At 36.4% G+C, this 23,056-nt stretch overlaps 1 protein-coding gene across 7 annotated transcripts in view; it reads right to left on the reverse strand.

The window, feature by feature from the left end:
* Positions 1-23,056, reverse strand: part of NEK1 (NIMA related kinase 1) — a 230,907-nt gene that overhangs the window by 181,160 nt on the left and 26,691 nt on the right. For all 7 annotated transcript variants that reach the window (XR_005833918.1, XR_005833919.1, XM_040626431.1 and 4 more), the window contains 5 exons: positions 17,915-17,998; positions 14,698-14,765; positions 14,497-14,583; positions 5,321-5,375; positions 1,750-1,950 (listed from right to left, as the gene is read on the reverse strand). Coding sequence is in view for 5 of the 7 variants with exons in the window: in XM_040626431.1 (XP_040482365.1) it covers positions 1,750-1,950; positions 5,321-5,375; positions 14,497-14,583; positions 14,698-14,765; positions 17,915-17,998 (495 nt within the window). In the remaining 2 variants the exon portion in view is untranslated. The remainder of the gene's footprint in view (positions 1-1,749; positions 1,951-5,320; positions 5,376-14,496; positions 14,584-14,697; positions 14,766-17,914; positions 17,999-23,056) is intronic.

A 23,056-nucleotide genomic window follows, 5' to 3' on the forward strand; every position in this document is an offset into this window, starting at 1 on the left:
ATATATTGATGCAATAACTTGCATGAACTGATTTGATATAAATTTTTAATAAATCCTCTCAAAGTAAAATTCAGTTCAACTCAACAAATATTTATTATGCATCTACGTGTGAGTACTAGAGGAAAAATCATGAGTCAACAATTTGTTATACATACAAATGCCCACAAAACAAGTTTTTAATAATTATCAAATAGAATATAATTGTAATTCACACAACTTAAGATACTAATATATTTATATTAGTATAATAAAATGACACAATAATATTTTATATTGACTATATTGAGCACTTATTACATGCTAGACATTAAGCACTTTATATGCATTCTTTTTTTTTTAACTCTCATAACCACCTCATGATGTAGATATGTCTATAATCCCATTGTTTACAGGTCAGTGAGTCACAGAAATATTTAATAATTTTGCAATCAGAGACAGTTAATGGAGGGGAGGTGGGTAGGGAGATGGGTGAAACAGGTGAAGGGGATTAAGAGTATACTTATCATGATGAGCACTATTGTGCAGAATCACTGAATCACTGTATTGTACACATGCAACTAATATAACCCTGTGTATGTTAACAATGCTGGATTTAAAATTTTTTTAAAATAATAATTTTACAGTTAGAAACCTAAGAAAACATAAAGTAGAGAGAGAGGTGATTGCCAGGAGTTGTGACAGAAGCGAATGGGGAGCTACTGGTTAATGGGATTGAGTTTGTTTTACAAGATAAAGAGTTGTGAAGATGAATGGTGGTATTAACTGCACAGCATTGAAAATCTACTTAATACCACTGAACTGGACACTCAAAAATGGTTAAGAGGATGCACTTTATGTTGTGCACATTTTACCACGATAAAAAAAAAAATTGGAAAACAAAACAAAAGAAATCCAAGACAGAGGAATGATTTTGTGATACTGTGGTTTATATTAAGAAATACATATCCGGTGTCTAGTTCCTAGCATACAGCTCCTAAAACCCTTAAAGTACCTAAAAGGTAAGAGAATAAAGTGTCTTTTGTTATTCCTAACAAACCACTTTCAACCACACATGAATTTACTTTAATGAGGTGACATCAGGAAAGCCCCTAAGGATGGAAGCTGATTGCCAGGGAAATCTACCACATGATTAGAGGGCTTAAATTTTCAGTCTCACTCCCCTCCTGAGAGGAAAGGGACTAGAGGTTGAATCAAACACTAAAGGCCAATGATGTCTACATAATAAAGCCTCCATAAAAAACTGAAGGACGGGACTTGGACAGCTTCTATGTTGGTAAACATGCCAGCAGGGTGACACATCCTAATTTCACTGGAACAGAAGCTCCTGCACTCTGGACTCTTTCAGACCTTGTCCTACGTATCCCTTCATCTGACTGTGGGATCTGATGATCTATATCTCCAGGTAGTGCCAGAACTGAATTAAACCGGACACCCTGCTGTGTTGCAGCAGTGCTTGGTGTGGAAAAAACTACCACACATTTGGTGACTGGAAGGGTAAGAAGTTCAGTATTAAGTGTTAAGAGGAAACACAGGAGGAATGTTTTCCCTCCTACAGATTTGCAACTAGAAAACAAATCCAAAGAAGAATATGAGAATGGAAAGAAATGTGACTCCAGTGTCATCTGAAAAAGGCACTTTGTTCTCCCAGGATTGTGATATGCTCTCCTCAAAACATAGGTCATGTCCTAGTTAAGCATCATAACCTTACTATTTTAAAGTAAAAAAACAAAAACAAAAACAAAAACATACCTGAGGTGAGAGAAACTTTTCAATGCGTTTGGCTATAAAACCTTTCTCCAATATGGAGTTGACTGATGGTCTATCCCTAGGATTTCTTTTAAATAACTGAGACAGTAAATTGCGGAGATCATAAGAATAATGTAATGATACAGGTGGAAAAGATCCAGATATTATCTTCAGTACCAGGTTTTTCATATTGCCAGCTTCAAACTAAAATCCAGAAAATAAATTAACATATATGAAACATATATAAATTGAAAACAGGAATAAACAATGAGAAATAGTTCTTTTCCTTGAGAACAGAAATATAATCCTCTTACAAATACTTTAATCAGCATATGTTCTTTTTATTAGCATATGTTCTTTAGAACAAAGTTCACTTGCTTATTTATAAACATATTTAAGAGACTATCAGTCCTCATAAAAAGTTACAACCTATTCTAATATTAATTTTTGCTTACTCAAAACACTAGAAGATGGAATAAAGGTATTAATTAAAGATTTTATAAAAACAATAATAAAGACAAAAACAAACCCTGTAGTCTTTATTTAAAACCTGCCTACCTACGGCCCTGTTGCAGTAAGTGCAACAAGAAATTGCAAAACTAACAGTATCTGGGAGAAAACATAGTAAATGAAAGTACTGGGGCGCCTAGGTAGCTCAGTCAGCTAAGGGTCCGACTCTTGATTTCAGCTCAGGTTGTAATCTCAGGTTGTGAGATCGAGTCCTGCACCTGACTCCACACTCAGCAGGGAGACTGCTTGAGATTCTCTCCCTCTGCCCCTAGCCCAACTCATGCGCACATGCCCCTCTCTCTCTCAAATCAATAAATCTTAAAAAAAAATAAATGAAAATACTAATTGCTTCCTTTTAAACACTGCTCATTATTATTTTTAGGTGTGTGATGCTCCCAAAAGCCATGTAGTGAGCAACGTGGCAAGTATTCCAAAGGGGAATGTAAGCCATATCAATGGGAATGGTATATATTTAAGGAGTAAACACAATATAAACTCTAACTGAAGTTAAAAAAGAGAAAAACCAACAGCGGTGGGGCAATTTAAAATCTAAAGATTTTGGGTGGCTCGGTTGGTTGAGCATCTGCCTTCAGCCTAGGTCATGATCCCAGGGTCCTGGGATCAAGTCCTGCGGTGGGCTTTCTGCTCCACGGAGAACATGCTTCCCCCTCTGTGTGCCGCTCTCCCTGCTTGTGTGTGCTCTCTCTCTGGCAAATAAATAAAATCTTCAAAAAAATAAAAATAAAAAATAAAACCTAAAGATTTCGTTTTGAAAGTAAATAAAACTAAGCTTTTGACATCTCTGCTAAAATAGAACAGTTGTACACTGTTAACGTATTAACATACACATTAACAAAACAAAACATGGTATAAATCAGGTATTGGTGATTATACCGAGTATAAAAAAGTTCTACTAAATCTTGAATTCTGCTAGACATTTAAAATATGATATTCAGCATATTAAAATTTGAGTGTAATTCAGTAGTCTAGAAATATCTATGTACCTAAGAAGGAATTCTGAATGCATAATGATAGATTATTCCCTCACTACAATGAATTTTCACTCTCTCAACTGACAAGCTTTTCATAAAGGTTAGTGAATTACTTATTTCATGCGTCTACTTAAGAGTAAATAATTACAGGGGCGCCTGGGTGGCACAGCGGTTAAGCATCTGCCTTCGGCTCAGGGCATGATCCCGGCGTTATGGGATCGAGCCCCACATCAGGCTCTTCCGCTATGAGCCTGCTTCTTCCTCTCCCACTCCCCCTGCTTGTGTTCCCTCTCTCGCTGGCTGTCTCTATCTCTGTCGAATAAATAAATGAAAAATCTTTAAAAAAAAAAAAAAAGTAAATAATTACAAAATACAGAAGCAATGGTGACAGAACACAGATGAAAAAATGAAAGAAAATATACTGATTTATACCTGAAATGACTGTGTGTTGAAAAATTGACCAATTCCTTCAAATACAGATCTGATAACTGCCATTCCACATCACTATGGCAGTCTATGCTTTTATAAGGCAATACAGTCTTAAAAGAGTATACAACCATAAAAAAACACAACAAAGAAAAAATATCCCCCAAATAATATCAAGCAATAAAAACAGGCCATAAAACTGTTTATACAATATAATTAAACTGCAGAAAGAAAAAAAAAAATCTCATTTTATAAATTAATCTAGAAGAAAGCCTGGAAGGAAACAAAATATTACAAGTATTCATTACCAGCTAGAAGAATTGCTTTTGATATTCATTTACTTCTTTATATTTTTATCTATTTTAAGTTTTCTGTAATGAAAATACATTATTGTTTAAGGGGGGGAAACATTATTTTTGTGAGAGACAGCAAGCACACCTGCAGGTGGGGGAGGTGTTGAGGGGGTGGGGCAGAGGGAGAGGGAGAGAGAGAATCTCAGCCAGGCTCCACTCCCAGCAAGGAGCCCAACACAAGGCTCTATCTCACCACCCTGAGTTCATGACCTGAGTAGAAATCAAGAGTCAGATGCTTAACTGACGCGCCACCCAAGCACTCCCAGGGGAACATTTTTAAAAAGCAAAATTTTAAAATGGAAAGTGATTAAAATTCAACCTATTTAAGACAAAAACTCCCCCTTTGGAGTGTATTATGTGCCATCTCAACAAAGTCCCAAAATTAAAAAAAAAACAAAACAATTTTTTAAAGATTTATTTGAGAAAGAGAGAGAGACAGAGACAGAGACGAGAGCGAACATGTGTGTGAACAAGCAGGGGAAGGGGCAGAGGGAGAGGGGAAGAAGACTCCCTGCTGAGCATGGAGCCCAAACGCCTGGCTTGATCTCACCCCGATCACGACCCTGAGATCATGACTTGAGCTGAAAACAAGAGTTAGACGCTTAACCAACTGAGCCACACAGATGCCCCCAAAATAAGTTTTAACTAAAGAGCATGTGAATTGATAAAATCCCTTGATGAATATGTCGAAAAATGTTCTTTAGTTTCAATTCCAAACTCAAATACAATTCAATTCCAAATACTTTGGGTGTTTTGAGAGAAATTGCTAAGATGAAACAAAAATTGTTACGCTAAAATACCAAACTCACGTATGAATGTAACATTAAAAAGATAGAAAGTTTATTTTTGTCATTAGAAATTATTTCCTGGGGGGGGCGCCTGGATGGCTCAGTTGGTTAAGCATCCGACTCTTGATTTTAGCTCAAGGGTCATGATTTCAGGGTTGTGGGATTGAACCCCCATTCAGCTCCCCAATCAGCAGGGAATCTGCTGGAGATTCTCTCTTTCTCTCCAAAATAAATAAATAAATCTTAAAAAGAAAAGGAATTTCCTGGAAAAAAGTATGACATACGTATTATAATAACAAATATATAACATACATATGTAATATATCCATATATGTTAAGGGAAAATCTATACAAATTTATACTTGAGAAAAGATGAGAAATTTAAAAACTGACAAATTCTAGTACAAGAGGATGACTTGAAAGATGGCATATGATTTAAAAATATATATATATTACAGGTACTTTAGGACACAATTTTTTAAATATTTCAGAAACTTCTACTTACTGCATGTTTAAGTGTACACATCTCATATAGGACACACCCCAGAGCCCAAATGTCACTAGAAAAGGGAAAAATGAGAAATTTTCTCTAAGTATCAAAATTTACTTAAATTTTTTTTCATTTAAAGGAAACAAAAGCACCATGAAAATGCTTTTCAAAAATACGTGTTCCATAAAACATATCCTTTAAAACTCAAAATTTCAACCATAACCAAATGATAAAAGTAGCTATCCCAGATTAGAAAAACAGCAGTTGCCCAAGCAATTATTTTATTTTATTAATTCCCTCACTTTATCATTTTTTAAATTTAAATTCCATTAATTAACATATAATCTATTACAGGTTTCAGAGGTAGAGTTCAGAGATTCATCAATTATATCAGTATATAACAACCAGTGCTCATTACATCACGTACCCTCCTTAAGGTCCATCACCCAGTTACCCCATCCCCCCACCCCTCTCCCCTCCTGCAATCCTCAGTTTGTTCCCTATGCTTAAGAGTCTCTTATAATTTGTCTCCCTCTCTGATGTTGTCTTGTTTTATTTTTTCCTCTCTTCCCCTACGATCCTGTTTTGTTTTTTAAATTCCACATATCAGCCAAATCATACAATAATTGTCTTTCCCTGACAGACTTACTTCACTTAGCATAATACCCTCTGGTTCCATCCACATCATTGCAAATGGAAACATTTCAATTTTTTTGATGGCTGAGTAGTATTCCATTGTGTATATATACCACATCTTCTTTATCCATTCATCTGTTGATGGACATCTGGGCTCTTTCCGTAGTTTGGCTATTGTGGTCATTGCCCAAGCAATTATTTTAAAGTTTTATTAAAGAAATGTAATATTTAAAAGAACAAAATCAGTAAATTCCATGAATATTCTATTTATTTATTTTATTCAATTATTTACAAAATACCATGATTTTAAAAAGTATTTTAAAAGCAAAACACTGTTTTAATGATAAACAAAAATATTAATTTACTAAAATTAAATCTGAAATAAACTTATGACAGCCTACTAAAATATTATGTAAGGTAAATATATTATTTAATCTTACTTTAAGGACTTATACTTACTATCTTCTTTACAGTTTCTTCCTTTCTTTCATCTTAAACGTATTTTTATAATAAAAAAACACTATTTCCAATGTTAAAAAAAGACTCAGTTCAGAGCTACAGTGGTCCTTAGTAGTCAACAAAAACCACTGCTCCTCAAAGTTGAACTTATTAGAAAAGAATAAAATCCAAATTTGAAATCCCAAGGTTATCTTGAACCAAATTCATGAAAAGCTACAAATATAAACCTATAACCCCAAAAATCTACTTAATTTCAAGATTCAACTTGTAAAAAAATGTAAATGTAATTAAACTTATTGATTTAGTAGTTTATTAGTTATTTAGTACCTGTACATGTTAGTACATGACCCATGTATAAACAAACACATTAAACTAATGATCCTATTAATAAAATACTTTAAGACATATTTAGAAAAATATGAATTCTTGAAGTGTATTAATAATGCTCATCCATGACATTTTTAAACCATTTTCCCCCACAAAATTAATTCTGTATAAAATTCTCAAAAGGATGATTAAATCCATTCCTAATTTAAAGACTGATTTTTTTCACAGTTGACTTATCCATAAGACACAGAAATAGCATTAAAATGGAAAATTACTTTAGCTCAAAGAAAATGCTACTATCCTTAAGAATATCCACTAATAATACATTCTATGAACTAAACTGATCATTGTAATTTAAAATCATTTAAAATATACATTGCTGGTGCAGGGGGCGCCTGGGTGGCTCAGTAGGTTGAGCGTCCAACTCTTGGTTTCAGCTCAGCTCATGATCTCTGCATCCTGGGATGGAGTCCCGAGTGGGACTCCACGCTCGGCAGGGAGTTTCTGCTTGGGATTCTCTCTGTCCCTCTCCCTCTGCCCCTCTCCCTGCTCATGCTCTCTCTCACTCTGCCTCTCAAATAGATAAATCTTTAAAAAAAAATACATTGTTAGGATGATGTTCTCTGCCTCAACTGCTCAGGTTTTAAATACAGCTTCCTTCCACTCCCAAAAAAAGGAGCTATCACTTTTTTCCTTTTAGCTTCTGTGGGTGCTTTCAAATTTAAGACCAATATTTCTTGCTTAGGATATTTCAATTAGAAAGAGAGAAAATAAAGGGTAAATGGAATTCAATGGCAGAATTCCTTATCCCACTCACATATTACACAAACTGTTAGCCACAGTAAAGTTCAATAATTGGGGATTTGGGCTTGGGAGCCGGATGCCTAAGACTTTCAAGTTCCTTTACCTCTCTCTCTGTATTTGGCCTCCTTACAAGGAAAAGGAAGAAAAAAATGAATAGCTACAATTCACAAGGTTACTGTGATTAAAGGAATGAATACATAGAAAGCATTCAAAACAGTGCTTAGCATTTAGTAAGTGTTCAATCACTATTAACTATTACAATGCAACAGAAAGTGACTATTACAAAGAGCAAAAAAAAGTACTCTATTTCCAATTATAACTTATAATAAAGGGACATTTCCAGAACGCCTGGCTGGCTCAGTCAGAAGATCACGTGACTCTTGATAGGAGTTAAGATGGCGGAAGAGTAGGGGACCCCTTTTTCAGCCAGTTCCCTGAGTCGAACTGGATAGGTACCAGACCAGCCTGAACATCCACGGAATCAGCCTGAGACGCAGGAAGATACATCTGGATCTCTACAAATGAACATCTCCGGCGCTGAGTATTGAGGTGCAAAGTGGGGAGCCCTAAACCATGCACAGATATCGGAAGATAAACGGAAGGGGGAGGGAGCCGCCACATTCGGGCGCCAGGAGCGGTAGCCACCTGCACGGGGGAGCAGACGGACTCGAGGACCGGCACCCGGCACCCTCGAGAGAGCAGACTGGGACCGTGAGCAGGGAGCGCGCGCCACCAGATGGAAATGGAGCTCCGGTGTGCTCACTAGAACCAGGCTGAGACTGGGAGCTCCGGGAGCGCGCGGGGGCAGCTGGCGGTGTTAGAAACACAAAGGACAGAGACGCGCTGGCCCTGGAAGTGAGGGCTGGGACGCCGGGTGTGGGGTGCACATCCCGGGACGCTGCAGGGTTGAGCAGCACCAACAGAAACAGAGTTAAAGTGGCCAGAACATCAATGGAGAACGGTCCGTGATCCCTCTGTTCTGAGAGAGAGGCTGAGATTTGGCCACTGCTGCTCTGACTCTCAGAAGAGGCACAGCAAACCGCCAGGGAAAGCCGCCAGAGAACAAAAGCCTGGAAAGACCGGCACACAGTGTGCCCATCCCCATCCCCCCTCACAGGGAACACGGAGACTCTACCCAAACAGAGTTGCTTGAGTATCAGCGCAGCAGGCCCCTACCCCAGAAGACAGGCAGAAAAATCAAGAAGCCCACATCCCTAAGATCCCTCTAAAAAAAGGGCGCACCGCCTGGGTCCCGGTCAATAATTTGGGCTCTGGACAACCCCGCAACCTCTCCTCATCAGAATGACCAGAAGGAGAAATCCCCCCAGCAAAGAAAAGAAAATGAGTCTGTGGCCTCTGCCACAGAACTAATGGATATGGATATAACCAAATTATCAGAAATGGAATTCAGAGTAACAATGGTCAAGATGATGTGTAGACTTGAAAAAAGTATTAACGAAAATGTTAATGAGAATATAGAATCTCTAAGGGCGGAAATGAGAGCGAATCTGGCAGAAATTAAAAATTCTATGAGCCAAATGCAGTCAAAACTAGAGGCTCTGATGGCCAGGGTGAATGAGGCAGAGGAATGTATCAGTGAATTGGAGAATGGGTTAGTAGAAGAAAAAGCTAAAACAGAATCTGGACTCAAAAAGAATCCACGCTCAGGAATGTAGGTTACGGGAGATTACTGACTCAATGAAACATTCCAATGTCAGAATCATCGGTATCCCCAAGGGCGTGGAGAAAAACAGAGGTCTAGAAGAGAAATTTGAACAAATTGTAGCTGAAAACTTCCCTAATCTAGCAAGGGAAACAAGCATTCGTGTCCAAGAGGCAGAGAGGACCCCTCCCAAGCTCAACCACGACAAACCTATGCCACGTCACGTCATAGTGCATTTCGCCAAGGATCCTTTATCCAGCAAGGCTGTCATTCAGAATTGATGGAGAAATAAAGACATTTCAGAATCGCCAGTCACTAACCAATTTTGTAACCACGAAACCAGCCCTACAGGAGATATTAAGGGGGGTTCTATAAAAGTAAAAAGGCCCCAAGAGTGATACAGAACAGAAAGTCACAACCAATACAAACAAAGACTTTACTGGCAACATGGCATCATTAAAATCATATCTCTCAGTATTCAGTCTTAATGTAAATGGTTTGAACGATTACATAAAACGCCACAGGGTTGCAGATTGGATAAAAAGAAATGACCCATCCATTTGCTGTCTACAAGAGACTCATTTCGAACCCAAAGATGCATTCAGACTGAGAGTAAGGGGATGGAGTACCATCTTTCACGCAAATGGACCTCAAAAGAAAGCTGGGGTAGCAATTCTCATATCAGATAAATTGGATTTTAAACTACAGACTATAGTTAGAGATGCAGAAGGGCACTATATTATTCTTAAGGGAAGTATTCAACAAGTGGATATGACAATTATAAATATATATGCCCCCAACAGGGGAGCAGCAAGATACACAAGCCAACTCTTAACCAGAATAAAGAGACATATAGATAAAAATACATTAATAGTAGGGGACCTCAACACTCCACTATCAGAAATAGACAGAACACCCTGGCAAAAACTAAGCAAAGAATCAAAGGCTTTGAATGCCATACTCGACGAGTTGGACCTCATAGATATATATAGAACACTACACCCCAGAACCAAAGAATACTCATTCTATTCTAATGCCCATGGAACATTCTCAAGAATAGACCATGTTCTGGGACACAAAACAGGTCTCAACCGATACCAAAAGATTGAAATTATCCCCTGCATATTCTCAGACCACAACGCTCTGAAATTGGAACTCAACCACAAGGAAAAATTTGGAAGAAACTCAAACACTTGGAGACTAAGAACCATCCTGCTCAGGAATGATTTGATAAACCAGGAAATCAAAAATCAATTTAAACAATTTATGGAGACCAACGAGAATGAAAACACAATGGTCCAAAACCTATGGGATACTGCAAAGGCAGTCCTAAGGGGGAAATACATAGCCATCCAAGCCTCACATGAAAGAATAGAAACATCAAAAATGCAGTTTTTATATTCTAAACTCAAGAAGCTGGAACAGCAAAGGAGGGACAGGCCTAATCCACACACGAGGAAGCAGTTGACCAAGATTAGAGCAGAAATCAATGAGTTAGAAACCAGGAGTATAGTAGAGCAGATCAACAGAACTAGAAGCTGGTTCTTTGAGAGAATCAATAAAATTGAAAGACCACTGGCAAGACTTATCCAAAAGAAAAGAGAAAGGACCCAGATTATTAAAATTATGAATGAAAAAGGAGAGGTCACAACCAACACCAATGAAATTGGAAGGATTATTAGAAACTTTTATCAACAGCTATATGCCAATAAATTAAGCAATCTGGAAGAGATGGAGGCCTTCCTGGAAACCTATAAACTACCAAGACTGAAACAGGAAGAAACTGATTTCTGGCAAGACTTATCCAAAAGAAAAGAGAAAGGACCCAGATTATTAAAATTATGAATGAAGAAGGAGAGGTCACGACGAACACCATTGAAATTGGAAGGATTATTAGAAATTTTTATCAACAGCTATATGCCAATAAACTAAGCAATCTGGAAGAGATGGAATCCTTCCTGGAAACCTATAAACTACCAAGATTGAAACCGGAAGAAATTGATTCCTTAAACAGGCCAATTAATTATGAAGAAATTGAGTCAGTGATAAACAACCTTCCAAATAACAAAACTCCAGGCCCGGACGGTTTTCCTGGGGAATTCTACCAAACATTCAAAGAAGAAATAATACCTATTCTCCTAAAGCTATTTCAAAAAATAGAAACAGAAGGAAAGCTACCAAACTCATTCTATGAGGCCAATATTACCTTGATCCCCAAACCAGGCAAAGACCCCCTCAAAAAGGAGAATTACAGACCGATTTCCCTAATGAATATGGACGCCAAAATCCTCAACAAGATACTTGCTAATAGAATCCAACAGTACATTAAAAGGATTATCCATCACGATCAAGTGGGATTCATACCTGGGATGCAAGCGTGGTTCAATATTCGCAAATCAATCAGCGTGATACATCATATCAACAAGAAAAGACTCAGGAACCATATGATCCTCTCAATCGATGCCGAAAAAGCATTTGACAAAATACAGCATCCTTTCCTGATTAAAACCCTTCAGAGTGTAGGAATAGAAGGTACATTTCTCAATCTCATAAAAGCCATCTATGAAAAGCCTACTGCAAATATTATTCTCAATGGGGAAAAGCTGGAAGCCTTTCCCTTAAGATCAGGAACTCGACAAGGATGCCCACTCTCGCCACTATTATTCAACATAGTACTAGAAGTCCTTGCAACAGCAATCAGACGACAAAAAGGGATCAAAGGTATTCAAATTGGCAAAGAAGAAGTCAAAATGTCTCTCTTTGCAGATGACATGATACTCTATATGGAAAACCCAAAAGAAGCCACTCCCAAACTATTAGAAGTTATAGAGCAATTCAGTAACGTGGCGGGATACAAAATCAATGCTCAGAAATCAGTTGCATTTCTATACACGAATAACGAGACCGAAGAAAGAGAAATTAGGGAATCCATCCCATTTACAATAGCACCAAAAACCATACGTTACCTTGGAATTAACTTAACCAGAGACGTAAAGGACCTATATTCTAGAAACTATAAATCACTCTTGAAAGACATTGAGGAAGACATAAAAAGATGGAAAGATATTCCATGCTCATGGATTGGAAGAATTAACATAGTTAAAATGTCCATGCTACCCAGAGCAATCTACACTTTCAATGCTATCCCGATCAAAATACCGAGGACATTTTTCAAAGAACTGGAACAAATAGTCCTTAAATTTGTATGGAAACAGAAAAGGCCCCGAATCTCCAAGGAACTGTTGAAAAGGAAAAACAAAGCTGGGGGCATCACAATGCCGGATTTCGAGCTGTACTACAAAGCTGTGATCACAAAGACAGCATGGTACTGGCACAAAAACAGACACATAGACCAATGGAACAGAATAGAGAGCCCAGAAATGGACCCTCGGCTCTTTGGGCAACTAATATTTGATAAAGCAGGAAAAAACATCCGGTGGGAAAAAGACAGTCTCTTCAATAAATGGTGCTGGGAAAATTGGACAGCTACATGCAAAAGAATGAAACTTGACCACTCTCTCACACCATACACAAAAATAAACTCCAAATGGATGAAAGACCTCGATGTGAGACAGGAATCCATCAAAATTCTAGAGGAGAACATAGGCAGCAACCTCTACGACATCGGCCAAAGCAACCTTTTTCATGACACATCCCCAAAGGCAAGAGAAACAAAAGATAAAATGAATTTATGGGACTTCATCAAGATTAAAAGTTTCTGCACAGCCAAGGAAACAGTCAGAAAAACTAAGAGGCAGCCCACGGAATGGGAGAATATATTTGCAAATGACACTACAGATAAAGGACTGGTATCCAAGATCTACAAAGAACTTCTCAAACTCAATACACGAGAAACAAATAAACAAATCAAAAAATGGGCAGAAGATATGAACAGACACTTTTCCAATGAAGACATACAAATGGCTAACAGACACATGAAAAAATGTTCAAAATCATTAGCCATCAGGGAAATTCAAATCAAAACCACACTGAGATACCACCTTACGCCAGTTAGAATGGCAAAAATAGACAAGGCAAGAAACAACAATTGTTGGAGAGGATGTGGAGAAAGGGGATCCCTCCTACATTGTTGGTGGGAATGCAAGTTGGTACAGCCACTCTGGAAAACAGTGTGGAGGTCCCTTAAAAAGTTAAAAATTGAGCTACCCTATGATCCAGCCATTGCACTCCTGGGTATTTACCCCAAAGATACAGACGAAGTGAAGAGAAGGGCCATATGCACCCCAATGTTCATAGCAGCAATGTCCACAATAGCTAAATCGTGGAAGAAGCCGAGATGCCCTTCAACAGATGACTGGATTAAGAAGTTGTGGTCCATATATACAATGGATTATTACTCAGCTATCAAAAAGAATGAGTTCTCAACATTTGCTGCAACATGGATGGCACTGGAGGAGATAATGCTAAGTGAAATAAGTCAAGCAGAGAAAGACAACTATCATATGCACCCCAATGTTCATAGCAGCATTGTCCACAATAGCTAAATTGTGGAAGGAACCGAGATGCCCTTCAACAGATGACTGGATTAAGAAGTTGTGGTCCATATATACAATGGAATATTACTCAGCTATCAGAAAGAACGAGTTCTCAACATTTGCTGCAACATGGATGGCACTGGAGGAGATAATGCTAAGTGAAATAAGTCAAGCAGAGAAAGACAATTATTACATGATTCTCTTATCTATGGAACATAAGAACTAGGAAGATAGGTAGGGGAAGAATGCGATAAAGGGGGGGGTAATCAGAAGGGGGAATGAAGCATGAGAGACTATGGACTATGAGAAACAAATGGAGGGCTTCAGAGGGGAGGGAGGTGGGGGAATGGGATAGACTGGTGATGGGTAGTAAGGAGGGCACATATTGCATGGTGCACTGGGTGTTATACGCAACTAATGAATCATCGAACTTTACATCAGAAACCAGGATGTACTGTATGGTGACTAACATAATATAATAAAAAAACATTAAAAAAAAAAAAAAAGAAGATCATGTGACTCTTGATCTCAGGGTCATGAGTTCAAGTCCCGCATGGGTTACAGAGATCACTTAAACAAACAAACAAATAAATAAAAAATAAAGTGACACTTTCTATACTTCCTTTAACAAGGTAGTGAAATTGCTTCTTTGCAATACCCCTCGTACAGTAAAAAAAATAAAAAGGGTACATACGTATATATATATTTATATGTGTATAAATGATTTTGGAATAAGATTCTGAAGGTTAGTACATATAACAGAAAGATTTAAAGGAAATATATGTAATGAATATCACTTTAAATACCTTTTATTGTTGTAAGGTTTGTTTTCACAGATTTCCGGTGACAAGTAGTAGGGGGTCCCTATGCAAGTTCGAGCCAGCTCCACAGTACTAGAACAAAAAGAGAATTATTAGAAAAGCTTAAGATACTAAAGGATATTAAAAATTATCACACATATATCACCATGGACCTTATGTCAAAACAAAGTTTAAAACTGATGTTACCTATTAAGTACTCGAGCGATTCCAAAATCTCCAAGTTGTATTGTCCCATCTTTGGTTAAAAATATATTCTATAAGAGAAATGTAAAAAAAAAAATCAGAAATACTGTTACATCCAATTCTGAGTTGACAGCTCTTTTCATAAAACTGTATCTAGTTTTTCAAAAAATGCTAGATTAACTGGATATCCACATACAAAAGAATGAATGTAGATCCCTATCTCATACCATACACAAAAATTAATTCAAAATGGATTCTTAGGGATGCCTGGGTGGCTCAGTCAATTAGGCATCTGCCTTTGGCTCGGGTCGTGATCCCAGGGTCCTGGGATCGAGTTCTACATCAGGCTCCTTGCTCAGTGGGGAGCCTGCTTCTCCCTCTGCCTACGACGCCCCCTGATTGTGCTCTCTCTCTCTCTGACAAATAAGTAAATAAAATCTTTAAAAACAAAACAAAACATAAACAAAAACAGATTCTTAAATATAAGAACTAAAACTACAAAACTCCTGGAGGAATATATAGGAATATATCTTCTTGTCACTGGACTGGGCAATGGTTTCTTAAATGTGACACCAAAAGCACAAGCAAAAAAAGAAAATATAGACAAAGTGGATTTCACCAAAAATAAAAACTTTTGTTCAAAGAAGACCATCAAAAGTGAATAGACATGGGGTAACTGGGTGATGGACATTAAGGAGGGCATGTAATGTTATGAGCCCTGGGTATTATATAAGACTGATGAATCACAGACCTGTACCTCTGAAACCAGTAACATGGTATATGTTAATTAAATGAATTAAAATAAATTTTTTTAAAAATAATTTTTTTAAAAAATGAACAGATAACCCACAGAACTGGAGAAAATACTTGCAAATTATGTATCTGAAAAGGAATCTGTATCCAGAAAAAAGAACTTTCACAATTCATTAGCAACAAAAGACACCCCATTTAAGATACACAAAGTCACATATTATGGATTCCATTTACATAAAATGTCAGAATAGGCAAATCCATTGAGAAAAAAAACTAGATTAGTGGTTTCCAGAGTTAGGGAATGGAGAGTGATTGCTAATGGTACAGGGTTTTTTTCTGGAGTGATAAAAAGTGTTCTAGAAGTAGAGAGCGGTGATGGTTTCACAACTCTGTGAATATACTAAAAATCACTGAACTGTACATTTTCAGTGGGTGAATGTTATCGTATTTGAAATATAGCTCAATGTAGCTTTAAAAAAATAAACCCAGACTCTCCCCTCCATTGCAAAAAAACAAAAAAAAGGCTGTATAAAAATTCTAACTAGCCTAAATGTAACAAATTAGCCTTAAAATTTTCCAATAATTTAGCCAATTAATTTCCATGCATAAATACATAACTGCGGTGCGCTATCAAATAGTAAAGGCAGGAGTTTGTGGAACATGAATTAAACTCCATATCGCTCACTTGAATCAGATACATGTTCACAGCCAAAGATGACACAAAATGGGAATGAGGAGGATGGAGTAAAATGGGATGAAATGGAATTAGGTGGCAGACGGCTGCTGGACAGGAAGGATGGAGTATAAAGTTCCCATCACAGTTACTCCTCTTCTTACTACTCTTCCTGAGGCTGTCAGGCTATACAAGAAGTTGCAGGAGTAAGAAGGTAAGATAGATACATAGCCTTGACACCAGGAAACAAATCCCCTCTGTGCTACCCAGTCTGGGAACTGAGAGAGCCCCAGTGGGGCATCCAGGAAAGAATCCTCTATGAAAGATGAGTGAGCTGTGGGGACAAAATCTCTCTCACAGACAGTGGCCAAAAAAAAAAAAAAAAAAAAAGTCCAATACACATGAAAAAACCTAATGCAAAAAGAAAAAAAAAAGCTAATAAAATAATCAGGGTAAGAATTCACTCCAGACAGAATTTTATGAAACAATCCAATAAAAACTTTAAAGTAAATATATTTAGAAAATTGCAGACAGAGAGGCACCTGGCTAGCTCAGTCAGTAGAGCATGTGACTCTCGATCTCAGGAGCTGTAAGTACGAGCCCCAAGTTGCGTGTAGAGGTTACTTAAAAAAATTAAAAAGAAAGAAAATTGCAAAGAGATAAATAAAGGAAGTCCATTTAAAAAGAACAAGACATTATGAAACAAAAACCAATCAGAGTGGGGCACCTCGGTGGCTCAGTTAAGTATCTGACTCTTGGTTTTGGCTCAGGTCATGATCTCTCAGTCATGAGATCGAATCCCAAGTCAGGCTCTGTGCTCAGCATGGAGTCTGCTTTAGGTTCTTTCTCCCTCTCCCTCCCACTCACTCTCTCTCTCTTAAATAAATAAATAAAATCTTAAAAAAAATACAATCAGAGTAAGAACAGATGTATATGAAAAACCATTTAAATATCTTGGAGAGGAAAAAAGTCATTATTTTTTTTTTAAAAAGTAAACAGATAAGCATCAGTTTACACAAAATTTAAAAAGGATTTAGTTAACTGGAAAGTAGGCTGAAAAATTCACCTAGAATGCAACTGAGAGACAAAGAGATAAAATGTGAACGAATAAGGTACTCGGAAGAGTTAAATTAAGAAGCTCCAAAAGGGGTGCTTGGGAGGCTCAGTCGGTTAAGTGCCTGCCTTCGGCTCAGGTCATGATCTCAGGGTCCTGGGATCAAGCCCCGCATCAGGCTCCCTGCTCAGCAGAGAGTTTGCTTCTCCCTCTCCCTCTGCCACTTCCCCCTGCTCCTGCTCGTTCTCTCTCTCAAATAAGTAAAATCTTTAAAAAAAAAAAAAAAAGAAAGAAAGAAATCAATCAATCAATCAATCAGTGGCTTTAAATTCCTAAATGGCACACTAGAAGCCAAAAGAAAATGAATGGAATCTTCAAAATTACGTATGAAAACAAATTTCCAACCTAGAGGTTTATATCCAAATTATCATTAAAGTTAGAGAGAGGAATAAAGTCATCTTCAGACCTACAATACCCCCAAAAATAGATCTTCCACATACCTATTTTTCAGGTTTTTCCTATCATTATGAGAGTAAACTCAAAAAGAGGAGGATATAGGAAAAAAGCAGGTGATCTAACACATGATGCATATAAACAGGATTTCTAGGATTATAATGAAGGGGGAAGACAGAACAGATAATCTGATGTAGACTGGTTTGGGTTCAAAAATTTTAGCCACAAAAAATACTGGCTCAAAGTTCATATCCATTTATAAGTTATTAGTGACAGAATAGCCATACCTGGGACTTTATGTCTCGATGAAGAATTTTTCGATCATGTACATGTTTCAAGGCCAGACATATCTGTACAAACCAGTCCAAAATCTACGGAGGAAAATCAGATTTGTCATTTCTTTTAAAATTTACATTTCACAGTAGTCTCTCCTTAACCAATAAAAGCATTCAAGCAATATTTGGGGTTGAGGGGAACTAAGTCCTGAAAAAACAAATTTAGGCTATAATTTTTCAATTTCACTATAATTAATGTCTTTAACATTAAGGAGATAATCAAGCCAACTGACACATTATGTGCAGGGTATGCACTAACTTTAAAATGTAAGAGACTGTTACTGAAGCATCTCTTATAAATCAAAATATAGAGATTTCCAGAGAGGAGTGAAAAAAAGAAATACTTTGTATGTTATGATAATGTGATGGTGAGTCGCTTTATTTTTAAATACATCTTTTTTCTACTTAAATAAAAATTACAAGAGGAAAAAATCAGGCTCGAAATTTGGAAGTCATCACTGACTTTCATCTCTTTCCACATTCACCATATATAAACACACTCTCTGAAACTGGCTACTTGAAAGTAAAAGAACTTAATTTCTACCCCATTCCTAACACCAAAAGAATTCCAAGTAAATGGTATTTTTAAACAGGAAAAAGTCAGACTATAAACTAATCAAAGAAAACACAGATTAATTTTCTATAATCTTTGAAGGACTTTCAAAACATGACACAAAACCCCTAAGTCACAAGAAAAACGACTGACAATGTCAAAATATAAAATTTAAAACATTTGCATGGCAAAATATATAATCAAGTGTAATAATTATTTAAGAAAATAATTAAAACAATAATTTATAACTTGAGAAAAATAAAATAATACACAAGATTGGCCAGAATGTAAGGAAATAAGTCTTTGCATACTTTGTTTGTGAGAAAGTTAATTACAGTCATTTGGCAAAGTATGTAAAAATTTTAAATTCATATACTGCTTGAAAGAGCAATGGAATTTCAAATTTGTCTTACAGATACGGTATCACAGATACAAAAAGAATGTGTTAAAGGATATTCACCCCAGCAATGTTCACTGGAGCAAAAAATATATAAATACGTCATGAGGACTAGTTAAATATATTGTGACATCAGTGTACCAGAAATACCATGCAGCCACTGAAAAGAATGAAGTACTTCCATGTATACTGTTAAGTGAAAAAAAAAGTCACAGAATGGTATGCATAGCATTTTTTTAAAAAGAAATGCTTGTGTATATTACATACCTAAGCTCTATTTAATTGTATATGAGTGTATGGTGTGGGTAGGAATGAAAGAAGAAATAAAGGAAGCACAGAAGGATATGCCAGTTAACAGTGTTTACACCTCAGAGAAGAGGATTTTCATTAGATAAAATGAAAGTAACAAATGACTTTTTACACTCTGCAGTATTTTTTAAAAAAGAATATTACATTAAAAAAATAATAATAACTTTTAATTAATTTTCTTTAAAAACCAACCAGTCCAGTGCAATATGTATTTACTGAGGGTTACACAATGTTTAAGTTCCTTTCCATATTCACATCAGGCACTATAAGCAAAAAATTGAAATACTGTTCTCTGAGTTCACATGGTGGTTGAAATATATTTATAAATATGCCTATAATAAAATGCACAAATTTTTATAACAGCAATACGTATATTAAGAGGGGAATTAGTTCAACCAGGGAGGGGTTCAGAAAAAGTACAAAAAGATAAAAAAATCAGCTCAGTTGAGTCTTATTTTTATGCAGTCTACCTGTACAACTAGAACACATCTTAGAAACCACACATGCCTCATTTTACAGATAGGATTTTTCATTACCATATTTCCCATACCTATACTCCTTTATAATTTGACAAAAATGTATTCAGCACCAATGATAGGCCTGACAGGTGCAGGAATTGGCAAAAAGGTAATAAAAGAGCTCACAGACCAAGAGTTAGCAAATTAATTCTGTAAAGGACCAGAAAGTAAATTTTTTAGGCTTTGCAGGCCATTCTGTCTCTGTTTCAACTCAACTTTGCCACTGTAAGATAAAAGCAGCCATAGATTACCATATGCAAACAAAAAAATGTAACTGTGGTTTTAATAAAACTTTGCTTACAAATGCAGGCAGTGGTATGAGATTGGCCCATTGGCCATTGTTTGCTGACCCCTATCAAAGACTATTGAGGGAGATGAGTAAACCCGAAGTAGTAATGAAGAAGCACAAAGAAGGACAGTCAACTCAGCCTAGAGGTGATAAAATAAAACTGGACAAAGAGATGATTCCACAGCTAAATTTTGATGGCAGGTATACACAAAGCTGAGAAAGGCACATATAAAGGCTACATTTCCATTACCTCTGTCTATCCAGTCAAGACTTTTATTAGGGTTTGATTACTTAAGAGTTGAGGCTGGATAAGAGGAAAGGCCCTTAAATTATAACCCTGCTTCTAATCTCCCCTTTTACTTCCTTATACATATTAATTCATATTAATATTTGTAAAATACTGCTGGGATAATGGCATTTTTTTGCTCAAAAGGCTTTCAAATTCATGTTACAAAATGTGAGCCAGCCAATCAAATACTATATGATAATGACCATAAACTTGTCTGAATTAGTTTTATGTATACAACACTATTTTTACTACTATAGATTGCTTTAGATCACTAAAACAATACTACAGTCCACCTTCTCTAATCCAAAACTCAAGTTTCTTTATGCAATGAGATATCTAAAATTTTACTAAAGTATGCCAAGTTCTGATACATTATTCATTAAAAAAAGTTTGAAAAACTTATACTGCTAAATACATTAAGAGAAAAGTAAAACTTGGCTTTCTATTAAAACAGTAAATTGATTTTAGTATAAAAGGTAATAGAACTCACTATTTCCCTTCTACGTAATGTGCCCAGAAAGCAGATATTCTATGCCCACTAGAATAATTTTCTCTGATTTGTGCTGACTTTATCATTTGATTATTTTTTTGAACAAAGGTTCCTTGCCTATGAGAAAGCTAAAGATCCTTACAATTGTACTGCCTTTACGTATCTTGTTTTTAATTTTTTTAATTGTAGTAAAACATACATAATACAAAATCCATCATCTTAACCATTTCTGAGAGTACACTTCAGTGGTATTAGGTACATTCATATTGTTGTGCAACCATCACCACCCATCCAACTCCAGAACTCTTCTCATCTTATAAAACTGAAACTCTATACCCATTAAAAATAATAACTCCCCATTCCCTTCACCCCCTAGTCCGTGGAAATCACTATTCTACCCTCTCACTCTAAGATTTTGAGTACTCTAAGTACCTCATATAAGTGGAATCATATGGCATTCATCTTTTTGTACCTGGCTTATTTGACTTAGCATAATGTTCTCAGGTTGATCCAGGTTGTAGTATATTTCAATTTCATTCTTTTTTAAGGCTTACTGATATGGAGGGACTTCTGTCATTTTGTTATTGGTTTTCCATATGCCTCATAGCTATTTTTTCCCTCATTTCCTACATTACTGTCTTCTTTTGTGCTTGTTTTTATAGTGAAACATTTAAATTCATCTTTCATTCCCTTCGTACATATTCTGTATCTATTTTCTTTGCAGTCACCATTGGGGATTACATTTAACATCCTAAAATCACAATACTCTAATTTGGATTTGTACCAGCTCAACTTCAGTAACATACAAAATCTCTACTCCTTAACATCTCTCTGTCCTACTTCTTTCAGCTTTCAATGTCAGAGAATTACATCTTGATCCAATTATATCTTTGCTCATGTGTCCAAAAACATAAACTGGTCATGTTTAAAGGTGCATTACTTTCTTAAATTATGTAAAAAAACAAAATGTGGAATTACAAACCTGTTACAGTAATACTAGCTTTTAGACTAACAATTGCATTTTTTAAAATGTGTTTGCCTTTTTAAATCTTGTAGAAAACAAAATGGGAGTTAGAAATCATTGTTAACAATACTAGCTTTTTGTAATTACCCATATATTTACCTTTACTGAGATCTTCATTTCTACATATGGCTTCGAGTCACTGTCTATTGTTCTTTCACTTCAATCTGCCCAAGACTCCTTTTTAGCATTTTTTTCAGCGCCAGGTCTAGTAGTCACAAATAACCTCAGCTTTTGTTTATCTGGGAATGTCCTTCATTTTTGAAGGACTTTGATTTTCCCAAATACAGGATTCTTGATTCACGGTTTTTTTCTTTTAGTGCTTGAAAATGTAAGCCCAGTGCTTTCTGGCCTCCAAAGATTCTAGTGAGCAATCTCCCAAAAATTTTGGTGAGGCTGCTCTCACATGTGATGATTCACTTTATTACGCTGCTTTCAAGATTCTTTGTCTTTGACCTTCAATAGTTTGAATCTAATCTGTCTGGTGCAGATCTCATTCAGTTCATCCTACTTGGAGTTTGCTGAGCTTCTTGGATGTTTACATTCATGTCTTTCACCAAATTCAGGGAGTTTTCAGCTATTAATTTTTCAAATATTTGCTCTGCCCCTTTCTCTCTGTTTCCTCTGGGACTCCCACAATGCATAAGTTGGTCAGCTTGATGATGTCCCACAGGTCCCTTATGCTCTGTTCATATTTCTTCAATCTTTTTTTTCTGTTCCTCAGACCCAATAATTTCCATTGTCCAAGATTCAAGTTCACTGACTCTTTCTTGTTCCTGTTCAAATCTATTTCTAAATCACTCTAATAAATTTTTCATTTCAGTTATTTTTCAGCCCCAGAATTTTTTTGGTTTTTTATCTTTATTGATATTTTCAATGTCTTCATACATTGTCTTCTTAACTTTCTCCATGCATTACTTTAGTTCTTTGAGCAGCTTAAAGTTGTTTTAAAGTCTTTGTCCAGTAGATCCACCATCAGGTCTTTTTCAGATAGTTTCTGTTGACTTTTTTGTTTGAATGAGCCATACTTTCCTGTTTCTTCATATGCCTTGTGATTTTTGTTGAAAAGGAGTGACTTGAATCTAATAATGTGGTGATGCCAGAACTCAGATTGTTCTTGATTCCCAGGGCTTCTTGTGTTTTGGTTTTTGCTAATTTTCGTATGGTGTCCCTGAGCCCAGGAACAGCCTGAGGTGCAAACTTAAAATCTTCTCAGGTCTTTTCTGAG

The sequence above is a fragment of the Ursus maritimus genome, unplaced genomic scaffold, assembly GCF_017311325.1.
Source record: "Ursus maritimus isolate PB19 unplaced genomic scaffold, ASM1731132v1 scaffold_11, whole genome shotgun sequence".
Lineage (NCBI taxonomy): Eukaryota > Metazoa > Chordata > Mammalia > Carnivora > Ursidae > Ursus > Ursus maritimus.